Source organism: Barbus barbus (assembly GCF_936440315.1).
Source record: "Barbus barbus genome assembly, chromosome: 8".
NCBI lineage: Eukaryota > Metazoa > Chordata > Actinopteri > Cypriniformes > Cyprinidae > Barbus > Barbus barbus.
The window spans coordinates 16103835-16117271 of record NC_136736.1 but is presented as its reverse complement, the minus strand read 5'-3'; the positions used below and the strand labels follow the sequence as shown (position 1 = coordinate 16117271).

Here is a 13437-nt window from a genome sequence, read left to right as displayed (position 1 = left end):
CCACTAAATATTTCAGTTGTGACTTCACATTGTTGCTCAGAGATTTAGTGATTTGACCCCGGTCACAGAATCATCACCCTTCATTACCCTGTCTGACCTGACTTCAGCACAATGATGTAAGGCTTCCTTGGTTGAATTCCTGGAAAGCAGACATATTCCCTTCAGAGAGCTACCTAGTGATTAATGAGTGAGCCACCTTTTCCTTTCTGCTAAATATAGCTCAGAAATGATATCATCACTAATGTACAGGGGGGTCTTTACAATGACACGCTGGTTAGGAAGTGCCACTGAGGGTGAGAAACTTGTAGGGTTTGTTTACACTTGTAGTTTGGTTCTCAATTTAGTCCCTGAATTGATCCATTTAGTCCTGGTTCGCTTAGTGTTCTCTCATCTCTCATTTTTATCACAGAACCTAAAGATATAAAACAAAAGGTACAAGGATATGGCCACAACCTGAATGGACAGCTTTAATGAGGTATATTTTGCGACAGACCTGAACATCCAAAACAATGCCATGTCCTGGGCTAAATGTGTTTGCTGGATGTTTGTACATATGTGGGTATTTTTACCAGCCTATAACCCACAAAGAGCTTATAAAATGTGTAAAGAAGTCAAAACAGTGCCAGAAATGGTCAGAATTACTGCACACATGGAGATCCACTGCAAGGAGACGGCGATGCCTGTACTGAGCTGTAATGGAGATGAGCTCATATTGGAGTTATGAGTTCCAACGTTGAGAAGAAAATGCTTTTTGTTTGTTTACACTGCCGTTCAAAAGTTTGGTATCAGTATGATTTTTTATGTTTTTAAGGAAGTTTGTTATGCTCATCAAGGCTGTATCTATTTGATAAAAAATACAGAAGTAAACTGTATTTTTGTGAATTTTAATTGCAGTTTAAAATAAGTTTTCTATTTTAATATACAATTTATTTCTGTGAAGCAAAGCTGAATTTCCAGCATCATTATTCCGGTCCTCATTGTCACATGACCCCTCAGAAATCCTTAATATGCTGATTTATAAACAATGTTGGAAACTGTTGTGCTGCTTAATATTTTCTGGGACCTATGATACTTTTTTTTAAGGATTCTTTGATAAATAAGTTAAAAAGAACAGCGTTTATTCAAAATATAAATGTTGTTACAATATACACTATTAGAAATTAATTATAATTATAAGAAATTAATACTACTCAAGGATGTTAAATGGATAAAAAGTGATGATAGTAAAGACTTATATTGTTAGAAAAGATTTCTATTTAGAAAAAAATCTGTTCTTTTTAACTTTTTATTCATCAAAAATCAAAGAAAAAAGTAACACGTGTTCCAAAAAACAATATTACGCAGCACAACCGTTTTAACACTGATAATAAATCAGCATATGATTTATTGATATTGAATGATTTCTGGAGGATCATGTGACACTGGAGTAATGCGTCACAGAAATAAATGATATTTCAAAGTATATTAAAATAGGAAACTAATAATAGAAATAGAAATTATATTTTATATTTCACAATATTACTCTTTTTTTTTTGATCATTATAAATGCAGCCTTGATGAGCGTAAGAGACTCCATTAAAAAAATATAAAAAATCTGACTGATCCCAAACTTTTGAACGGCAGTGTAGATGTCTTTGGTCCATGTTGCATTCTTGTTTCAGTTGAACTGCTCCAGTTTGTTTGGAAGTGGAAAATATGAGTGTCATTCTTGTTGTTTGGTGTGCACCAAGCTTCGGATGACAGCATTAGGATAGACAGTCAGAACATAAAGTTTTCAGAAAATTTTTAATTTATAATTTATGCAGCTTTTTGTAAGTTCTGTAATTGATGCTGTGAAAATGGCCCTGGAGGTCTGACCCCCAATGTACTCAAATATCCATCTCTCAACCCTCTCATCCCTCTATCCTGTAGTGTCAGTGCCCTGTTCTTTATGTGACTGTATTAATTAGCTCTTCATTTGCTCTGCAGGCTGTTATGAGCTAATGGCTCTCCATTAGTGTCTGTATGGAGAGCAGGGGGCGGATGCTCTTGGCATACTGCTGCTACTGTGAGAGGGAGAGAGAGGTTATGTGTGTTTGCGTTGGTGATCATTAAATTGACAAAACTGCTTTTCATTCATTGAGCAGTGCGGATGGCCAGGCTTCACTCGTCTGTTAATTGAATTAGACTGGGCACTGACAGAGCCTTTCATCTGTCTGAGACACACAGAGAAAAATAAACCGTTAGCTGCCCAGCATGTGATTGGATACAGATTTGGGCTGCCATCTAAAGGTGAAGATGGAAAGCTCTGAAGAATATCATGAGATGTTGCATGAGTAAAATGCAATCTCAAACCATTTCTGTGACAAAAATGGGTAAAAAAAAAAAAGAACAGGGAACTGGTGAAACACATGCCATAATAAAATGAAATGTTGGCGATACCGCTCAGAAGTTTGGAGTCAGTAAGATTTAATTTTTTAAGAAATGTAATACTTTTTTTCAGCAATTTCTTGTAAAACTGCATTCAGAATGCACTACTAATTTTGAATGGCCATCAATGAAAAGATACAGTTACAGCATCTAACATTGGGGCCTAATGAGGTCATTCTAACCAAATAAAGCATCACACTTTGTCTGATACATACTACACACAAAAATGTCAAGAACTGGTGAAAATCAGCAGTTTCAAACACAAGGAAGAAGTCTGGAAGTCATGTTTCAGAAGATGAATTCAGAATAAAATTTGAGATTTTAAAAAATTGTTTAAATGTAGTTAAAGCAAGAAGATTAAATATACATGGGCACAATGCATGGGTACGTTCTGCAGCATTTCCAAGTATCCGAAAGCCCTGCAAGCATATAATTTTCCATCATTTTCTTGGATGTGCACTCTTTCAAGGCTTCTGCGGTTATTATTTTAAATGAGCATACAGGGCTGTTATTAAATTATCATTGGTCTTGGTCTGAATAGATTATAATGTGCACTAGACATTATTCTGCAAATAAAAGAATCTAAAAGAAAAAAATGGGTGAAATGTGTTTGTGTGTGGGTGTGATGGTAGTCTTTTGGCATGTCTGTCGTTCGTTTAGTTGTTTGTATCATCAGTGTTCTTTCTCTATCTGTGTAACCATTTCTCTGTTTCTCATGTGTTCAGTTTAAGCTGCGTGTGTTGAATAAACTGGCAGCATCTCTCAGTAAGCACATGCCAGAGAAGGTTCCAGAAGACACCAGTAGTATCCTCCGCTCTCCCATGCCAGGATCTGTGGTGGCTGTGTCCGTTAAACCTGGAGATAATGTAAGTCACTTCCTGGAAATACTGCAAATGCACTGCGCACATCAGTAGAACTATATTTCTCCCGAGTTCGAGTCTCAGGTCCGGTGGGGGTGTGAATGTGTAGCGCTCTCTTCCACCTTCAATACCACAACTGCCCTTGAGCAAGGCACCGAACCCCCCTAACTGCTCCCGGGCACCACAGCATAAATGTCTGCCCACTGCTCCGGGTGTGTGTTCACGGTGTGTGTGTGTTCACTGCTGTGCGTGCACTTAGGATGGGTTCAATTCTGAGTATGGGTAACCATACTTGGCCACATGTCACATCACTTTCGTCAATTCCCAGTTTAATACATGGATTCACATTTAATTTGGATTGTTCAGAGGTCTCTGGGTATTACTTTTAAGAAAGCTGGTAGTAGATAGTTCTAAATACCAGGCACTTAGAAACAAGATTAAAAAGGATAGCTTGATATTAACAATAAACATAGTAAGTACACTTTACTTGTGTTAGTTCACAGTGATAGTTCACAAAGAAATGAAAATGCTGTCATCATTTACTCATTATCTTCATGCAGCAAAAAGTGCATACTGCTGATGTATAATTTTCCTAGTTTTCTGGTCAATTTTTCTTGAATAAAAATGCAGCCTGATATTGAACAGTAAAAATGGCCCTTTTACATTGATTTAAAAATCATCTGAATAATGGCGCATTTCTGCCACCCACTGGACTGGAGTATGAAGCACTAGATGGCACACAAATATGCATGGATCAATGGCGAAAGTTTGCAGTTTCCACTGAAATCTGCCTGGACAATTCTAAAATAGAAATAATTATTATAGGCTTACTATTGTGAAGGCAAAATCACAGTTTGGAAGATGGATTTATGATGTACTCACTCATTTAAAGGAATAGTTCACCCAAAAATGAAAATTTCCAGGAAATATACTAAACTTCAGGCCATCCGAGATGTAGATGAGTTTGTTTCTTCACCGGAAACTTGGAGAGAATTTGGAGAAATTAAGCAGTGAATGGGTACTGCTAGAATGAGAGTACAATACAGCTGATAAAAACATCACAATAATCCACAGCACTCCAGTCCATCAGTTAACATCTTGTGAAGTGAAAAGCTGTGTGTTTGTAAGAAACAAACTCATCCTTAAGATGTTTTAACTGTAAATCGTTATTTCCAGCTAATTTTGACCAAAAAACGATTATATGGTATATCTTTAAATACTGGGTTGTTTTTCCAACTTAAATGCTTAGTTGACCCAAAAATAAAAATTGTCATTAATTACTCACCCTCATGTCGTTCCAAACCCGTTCATCTTCAGAACGCAAATGAAGATATTTTAGATTAAATCTAAGAGCTTTCTGATCCTCCATAGACAGCAACACAACTCACACATTTAAGGCCCAGAAAGGAAGTAAGGACACCATTAAAATAGTCCATGTGACATCAGTGGTTCAACCTTACTTTTTTCAGTGATTTCTTTGCACAAAAAGTATTCTCGTAGCTTCATAATTAAGGTTGAACCACTGATGTCACATGAACTATTTTAACGATCTCCTTACTTCCTTTCTGGGCCTTGTCAGTTCCGTTGCTGTCTATGCATGGAAAGAAAGCTCTCGGATTTCATTAAAATATCTTAATTTGTGTTCTGAAGATGAATGAATGGAACGACATGATTGTGAGTAATTAATTTTGGGGTGAACTATTCCTTGAATAATTTGGGCATTTCCAACAAGCCGCTTTGTGCAGTTGCTTAAGTGAGTCGTTATATACTGCCATTGGATTAAATTCACCCAACCAGGTGTTCATTAACGGATCTCCTTTTGTGTTTCACAGAACAAAGAAAGTCAAACAGGTTTGAAATGATGTTTAAATGAGGACAGAATTTTCTGTTTCGAATGAACTATTGCTTTAAATAACACGATTTGCATTAGGATGACATCATTTGTAAAGCTGACAGTGCACTTCAGTATGACAAAATGTCTCTGTGTGCGTTTGTGTGTGTGCGCGCGTTGCTGCCAACTTGAATTGAATGTGTCCTTACTCAGTTTGTTAATGACTTATATATATAATGCACAGACCGACTGGCTCTGGCTAATACATCTGAGCCTTTCCAGTAAAACATTTCAGCAACGTCACAAACACAAGAGCACTGCAATGAAGAGCTCTCACACTGATTAGTCACCACACACACACACACACAGCAGTGACGTTCACACCACCTGATTTCGGCACTTCTGTATAGATATAAGACAGAAATGAGTCCTTGTGGATGGAGGGAAACAGCAATTCCTCAGCACTCGCTTATTTCCATAATCCATTTCCCTAATGGAGAGTTTGATAGATATAAACAGAGGTTTCTTTTATTGATTTTCTTCTCTCGTTACAGTGAGCTTTTTGCATTTGTTAACTGTTATGACTCTTCTAATGAATGCGCCTTTATGAAATGATATTACAATATTCCCCTGCTCTTTGTGCTGAGGTCGTTTTATGTACTAGACCTGCACAAGCAATAAATATATGGAGGGAAGATGCTCTGCGAGTCATGTGTTTCAAGACGTTATTAGAAAGTACTCATTGTGGAATAGCTGGTGAGGTTTATTTGTTCATTGGTGTTCTGAAGGTTGCAGAGGGACAGGAGATCTGTGTGATTGAAGCTATGAAGATGCAGAACAGCATGACCGCAGCAAAGACAGCCAAGGTGAGCTCACTCACACACATACATAAATTGATACATAATCCTCCTCACTACTCTGTGCATCATAAATCGATATGACATAAAGAACACACTCTTCCACATAGCTACATTACAATACCCAACACCATGAAAGAGAGAGCAGGAGAGACAGCAAGGGGCCGCGGTCCATTATCCACACTTGTATTCTGACCAGACCACTTAGCTATTGCAAAAAGTCTCCCTCCTTGTAAGACGACTACAACCAGATTATGGTTTGTGGTTCGTGGGATATTTTAATGTTCTTCATGTCAGGTTTCTTATATATAACTATAATATATAACTAAAACTAAAACCATAAAAAACATTTTATCTAAAACATTTTTACATATTATTTTTTTTCACCCAAGACATTTCTCATTTTGACTTAGTGATGTATTTGATGTACTAATATAACTAAAATTAATAATAAAAATAAATAAAAAATCTATTAAAAAACTACATAGACATAAAAAAACCAATAAAAATGACAGAAATTACTAAAACTGAAGTAAAAATGCAAAATATAGAAATATAACATTTAAAAATATTAATGAAAACTCTAAAGGTCTTTGCATACTGAGTCTGAATTTCTCGTCCAAAATTTCAGCATGTTAAAAAATAAATACGACCTCGTGTTGTGTCAATCGCGTTTACACACTGCCTCCGAAACTTTCGTCCGTCATAAAAAAAAAAAATTGGATCTATTTTCTGCATTGTTGCAAGCATTTTGATGGGAAAGGATGACACATACAGAAATTTTGGACTTAACTGTATCTCAGTGATACTAAAATAATGCAGCTTCATGCATCATTGTGTTTTTCTTTTTAAAAAATCACTAAAGCATTAACATCAGTTGTATCCAAAAAGTATAAAAATTATTCAAATCTAAATATAATTTATAGAAAAAAAGCATAAATAAATTACTTTAAAACTACCCTAAGGGCCCAAAGACATCCCCTTATTGAAGAATTAGCCTTATGCATTTGTATAGGACAATCTGTCACAGATCAATGATATTTCTCATGAGATTATACTTAAGCAGCGCTTTCTTTCCTAATATGGAAGCATTCGTTTCTTGTTAAATCGTTTTTTCCATTGTTTTTTTTCATTGGAAGTTTCATTGGAAAGATTCCTGTGTCCGGTGTGTTTGACTAACATTACTGACTTCAACACAAATAACTTTAACAGATGCAGAAATGTCGGACTTTCATAATATAATGCGTGTTAATGTTCAGGTGAAGAGTGTGCACTGTAAAGCTGGAGATACAGTTGGAGAGGGAGATCTACTGGTGGAACTGGAGTAGCAGATCATCTGCAGGTTCTGAGAAGATCATCAGTCACTGTGGATAAGCAATCAAAGACACTAGTAGAGTACATGGAACATTCCTCCATTTGTTCTTTTTCTCCTTGTGGTTTTACTCTCTTTTTTACATTATGACTATAATGTATCCATCTCCGTGGGATCTAGCTGGACTCCAGTGAAGGAAATGTCAACACACTTTAAACTCTCTCGTGCCTTGGCCCTCCGTTGGAGGTGTGTTCATTTCATATGGAACAAACCACAATTTGACCGCAGCAGCAGTGAATGAGTTTGAACGCATTTTCAAATGCAGTCAATGAAAGCTGTTAACACTCCCTCCCTGTCTTTCTCTCTACTCTCTGTGTAGATTCAACATTGTTTAGAGGAAGTGCTGTGAATGTTTTGCATCGCTGCAACTCATTTTTAATTCTAAGGTTATATTATGCAATGATTTTTCTGCTCCGTGATTATTCAAACATAATATAGGCCTATTTAGTATTTTCATCCAAAATCACCAATCCCACACTCATCTTTTTGTGTTTCTGTAGAACTTGTACCTTATCTCTGTCATCAAATGCGTTAAACTCAATTTGTGATTATTTCTGCACTTAGGTCTGTAGGTGCACTGTTCAAACACTTCATTTGCTTGGGCTTTAATTGTTCGGTCTTTTCCTTTCTTTCTAAAATTGTGAAATCTGGAGGAGGGGACCATTAACAGAAGGAGAAGGCAGATATGATTACTCAGAAACTAACAGACAGCTGTGGTCAGGCTTGGAGGAGGCACTGGTGCTGCTTCCTGTTTTTTAGCACTGAGACACTTAGATCCACTTTCTTTCTGTACTTGTTTTGAGAAAAAAAAGTGTTATAATAAAAATGGGATTAATGTAAACATTCCAAGTGCTCTTGATTGCTTGAAGCCGTAGGCTTGGGAAGGAAATGATGAAATGCATTACTGGAATGAATGAACTGATTGAATGCTGTGTGGCAGCAGCTATTTCCAGATGAGAAACAGACGCATACAACAGTTAAACCAGTTTGATTTGTCTTTTTTTAATTTTTTTATTAATGTTGCAACCTTTTTCTCTCACAAATTTAACAAATGTAAACAAAAGTCAGTTGACCAAGAATTTGCCTCAAATTGGGCCACTTTTTTGTAGTTTGGAAAATGTTTGATTGCTGCAAGTTGTCTCCACTGTAACGTGGTTTCCTGTTATTGATGTACAAGACTGTCAAAACCAGAGAAGATTGATTTCACTAAAAAACGTACTGCCTGTCAGTGTAAACACAATAGTTTGCTGCTTCAATACCACATTTGGTTTGTTAGGAAACAGATTTAGACTTGCTTATTATCGCAAGTAACATTAATAATAGGATTTTATCTGAAAATACAACCTGTAGTAATCGTAAAATAAGTGTGATGTTGGGTGTTTTCCACACAAACACGTTTGTTCTTCACTCTGAGCTGTTTGAGTTCAGCAGTGGCTGCCGGTGTAGAAACTGGATCGTATTGTTATGGTTGTGCTTCAGAACGGTCACAGCTCTGACTGTGGCCTTGATAAACTCATTACACACACGCACACACACTCAGAGACCCCACCCCGCTGACCTTTCTCAGTTGCTCACATTTGAAACTTTATGGCCATAACCTTTCTTGTAGCCATTGTGAGAGAAACTGCTTCCTTGTTTTATTCAATACTGTAAAAAATAGAAAAACAAACGCCTTAAACCCAGACAGCACTGCACTGGGTCTTCAGGTAACACTGTTTACTTCTTCTCAGTGAATCCTTTCTTGTAAATATGTCGCATGCAGTGATTCAACCATAAACTAGGCCTCATGGAAGGCCTCACACTGTAGTGACTCTCATGACCAGTTCGCGGTTGCTGTTGCTTGTCTGTCCGCGTGGCTCCTGGGGCCTCAGGTGGTGGCTGAGGAGATGAAGGATGTTATAAGCACAGTGGTGGTCTGGCAGCGAGGGCTGCCCATTGCTGGGCTCAGATGAGTCCTGCGGCTCTGTCGTGGCACCTGCTGCCAATGGGATGGAGTTTGTGGTGGGGGTTGCGGTGCCCGCCGCTGCAGCTGCAGCCATGAGGGAGGATGTGGAGGTGGAGGCTTCACCTTCCGTGCTGGTCGGCCCCATCCGGTGCATCAGCGGCAGAGAGAAGGTCCGGAATGCGGCACCGGTCTTCTGATGCTCCTCATTGTCTTTGACCTTGTCGTAGTTTAAAACTTTCCACTGCTGATTGACAGCCTGCCAGCGGTTAAAGATGCGAAATACGGAGGGACCTTCATGGACAATCAGAGCTAAAAGAGAAGGAAAGATGCATTTGCTAAGTGAGGGATATTATACAGTCAGGCAGTGCCATGAACAAATGGTCTGCCTGGGAAGCGCTTCCATTTGCTGAAAGACTTTTTAATGGGTACTAGAAGATAAATGCTTTTATTCAGCAAGGGTGCATTTGATCAGAAGTGACAGTAAAGACATTCGAATAAATGCTGTTCATTGAACTTTCTGTTCGTGCTGAAAAAAGTGTAACAGTTTCCACAAAAATATGAAGCAGCACTGTTTTCGACATTGATAATAATACGATTTTTTTTTTTTGTGCAGCAAGTCAGCATATTAGAATTATTTCTGAAGGATCATACGAGTAAAGATGCTGAAAATTCAGCTTTGCATCACAGGAATGAATTACATTTTAATTACGGTATACTCGCATAGAAAAAAGTTGTTTTAAATTGTGATAATGTTTCACAATTACTGTATTCCGATCAAACAAATGCAGCCTTGGTGAACAGAAGAAACTTTTTCAAAAACATTAAAATAATTGATACCCTGATACACAAGATGGCAGCAGTTGAGTTATGTTTCTTTAAAGTTACGAGTCCATGATGTGATACGAGAGACATGAAATAGGGCTGGTTTCAGATGTTTGGATAACCAGAAATACCACACTATTTAATGGGAAGATTGACCTATCAGAATCATGTATTCCACAGAGCCATGCAATAACTAGTAGCTAGTTACTCTAATATTAAAACACATGAGCTTCACAGATAAAACTTCAGAGTTCTACTTTATTCTGTTTAAAAACACTAAGTGAATACTTGTAGTTTTACTCAATTACATTTCTCAGGCTAAATAATTATACTTTTTACTCCTGTCCTCACAATTAATTTAGCTTTCCAAAGTGCATATTTCACAGGTCATCTTGACATTTTACAAGCCAACTGAATTAACATTTAGGTAATACTTAAGCGCGTTTATTTAAAAGAACTACTTCAAACAGTGCACCATTTTTTCTGTATTTAATTACTTTTGGCATTTCATATCCTCTTGAATCCATTGTAATTACACTATTAGCAAATAGAGTGTGTCTTGAGGCTACAAGGTTAATACAGACATTTTCCCCAAACTTACAGAAAACAGTTTATTTTAGCATTTTAATTGCAACATTTAAAATTCCAGTGAGCTCATGGATGCACAATGCACCGTGAAGAACAGGTGTTTTGGAAAGTGTTAAGGTGTTGTTGGTGAGATTTCTTTGTACTTTTACACCTCCTGCTTGTTTTAACTCACACCATTGTATTTGCTTCTTCGACGGTCCAAATAGAAAGACAACAGTGATCTGCATTAATATTTTATGTGATACTGGGTTCCCCTGTCTGCAAGAACTCTACACTTCTTTTTTTTTTTTTTTTTTTTTTTTTTTTTTTTTTTTTTTTTTTTTACACATGCACCAGACAATTTTTTTTTTTCCCTCTTTTGATTTTCACTCTCTGAGCTCTGGTGACAGTGAAGCTCCCTTTTTTGTTTTTTTACAAACCAGCTCTCTGCGAATGTTAGATTACGAAGGCTTGTTTCTAGTGGAGTTGAAAGCGATCTCGGATGGCTGTGAAAGGCTAGTGCCCTCCCCAGAGCCCTGAGGTTCTCCTCTCTCTCTCGCTGCTCCAGAATCAATGAGACCGACCACTAACCCACGTTATCACTGTACACTGCAGACCACTAAAACAAGCAGTGTGTGAGAAGGTAATATTAACCCACAGTTTTCAATCGACTTTTCTACAAGAGCAAAAGGCAAAGCCCTAGCGTTGAGAGAACTATACATGATAGAAATGCAGGGAATTTGTATCAACGTTCATATCACATCAGTTACATTTGTTTGGTTAAATTTGGGGAAATCCTGGAGTTGATGCTGTTTTGGTTACTATTGTTAGCTTTATTGGAACCGATAACTAACTGAAGTTTCAGTAGAAAGGACGGAATTAATGTATCCACAGTGGTATTTATATGCAGCAAATGTGTACGAGTTGAAATTAGATTGTGGAGTTTATTAGCGTTTCAGTATCATGAAGATGCCTATTGCTGTTGCAACCTGATTTTCCAGACTCTCTCTTTCTCTCAGTCACTCTTCCCCAGTTGGACCGCACATCCTCCCATTACAAGGAGAGAATGTGAGATGTGTATTGATTTAACACACACACACATTTTCCTTGAGCTGAGAGGATAGCTGAAGGAAATTCTCAGGGCAAAGCTTGAATTTTTATCAGCAGTTTATTCTGCTGTAGTGTGGGCTCTCAACCAGTCCCACAGTGGATGGGAACAGGACTCGGCTGTGAAAAGCCACTTTGCCACCCATCTCTTCTCTTAGCTTCACTCTCAATTTTGTTCTCGTTCTCCTTCCCTTTTTGTCCCCATAGGGCTTTCCTTTCAGATAAATCTATGTTATGGCAGATGATTTTAACCAATGACTATAATTAGGCACAAAATTCTGTCATATTTCAATATTAAACCAAAAGCTGTATGAGCAAGATCTCATCCCACCTAAGCAATATTGAAACGAACCACTATTGGGTGACAAATGATAAATTGCAAATTTGTAATTAAACTCCTTTTAAATGCTTTATTATTAATTAATTAATTAATTCATTTATTTATTGCATTCAGGCCCATACCCATCTATGAGGTCACCGAGGTCCGGAATTTTTCATGTTCAAAATTAAAATTAGTTCTCTGAATGACTAATTTGTTTAAAACTCCTTAAAATTCCACAAAATCAGTGCCTTTTCCACTTGGAAAAATTGAAAAATAAAATAAGCTTAATCAATAATTGTTTTTAAATATCCATGAAATGAAAACACTTTAAAATGACAAGAAATTGTATTGTGCCATCTGAGGCTATGTAATTTATTATTTTAGGACTATTGTTCTACCTCATGTTTTGGTATTTTCATCAACCCTGTTACTGATACAAGCGTCAATATGCCACTGAATGATATAGGCATTAGCTCAATAATATACTGAGGGTGACCTTTAAAATGTTTGAATTTTACACAGACAATCTTTAAAACAGGCTCAAACCTAACCCATGTCATCCCTGTTACCCACGTCAAAACCTCTTACTCTAAAACTTAACAGGTTGACAGTAACAGGTTTGACTATTTCAAACTAATTTGTTAATTGCTAGCTACTAGTCAAGTTCGCAAAAGCACATAATGTACACTTTGAAAGGATTTTACTTGTAGATATTGGTTATATTAAATGTAAAAAACATAATTGTTTACATTTACATTTTAAAAATGGTAACATGATTGACCCCAATCAGTCAAGCCTCATAAATCATCAAAAATAGAACATTATAGAGGAGTGAGAGAAACATGCTTATATTTGGAAGTGTAGGAATCCTGGTTGAGTGATGATGTAAACTCCTAGAAATGATGTCACTTGAAAATGTACATTATTTTCCAAGGGTTTTTTGATGAGGGTAACAGGGCTGACATGAAATCAGGGGGCACCAATGAAATGATCTATATTTTATAGAAAAATTGCATACTTAAGGCAAAAAACATTGGATGACAATGAGACTATATTTAGAACAATATGCAAATGTGATTTTTATATCATTTTGCCTTCATTTTGCAAATTAAAAGTCCTGCTGAAAAAGAAAAATCATAGTGAGGGATATTTAATATATATAAATTATATTTAAATAATTTAAAATAATAACTAATTAACTTTTTTATGTAATATTGATGAAAGCATAACATAGTATTAAATGTTTTTAAACTGTACATTTATTTGTTGTTATATTAAATCTATGTTTGATTATTTCTTAGGGACGCAAAAGGCACCAATTTCGTGAAATGACCCATGCATAATA

At 36.7% G+C, this 13437-nt stretch overlaps 2 protein-coding genes across 4 annotated transcripts in view; one reads left to right on the top strand and one right to left on the bottom strand.

Moving 5' to 3' along the window:
• Window positions 1-8174, top strand: part of LOC306873825 (propionyl-CoA carboxylase alpha chain, mitochondrial-like) — a 57702-nt gene extending 49528 nt beyond the window's left edge. For both annotated transcript variants that reach the window (XM_079423319.1, XM_079423320.1), the window contains exons 21-23: window positions 3135-3275; window positions 5889-5966; window positions 7217-8174. In XM_079423319.1, coding sequence (XP_079279445.1) covers window positions 3135-3275; window positions 5889-5966; window positions 7217-7285 — 288 coding nt within the window. In that variant the 3' untranslated portion in view covers window positions 7286-8174. The remainder of the gene's footprint in view (window positions 1-3134; window positions 3276-5888; window positions 5967-7216) is intronic.
• Window positions 8175-8345: 171 nt separating this feature from the next.
• marchf4a (membrane-associated ring finger (C3HC4) 4a) overlaps window positions 8346-13437 on the bottom strand; it is a 45173-nt gene continuing 40081 nt past the window's right edge. For both annotated transcript variants that reach the window (XM_079424473.1, XM_079424474.1), the window contains one exon: window positions 8346-9583. In XM_079424473.1, the coding sequence (XP_079280599.1) occupies window positions 9126-9583 (458 nt within the window). In that variant the 3' untranslated portion in view covers window positions 8346-9125. The remainder of the gene's footprint in view (window positions 9584-13437) is intronic.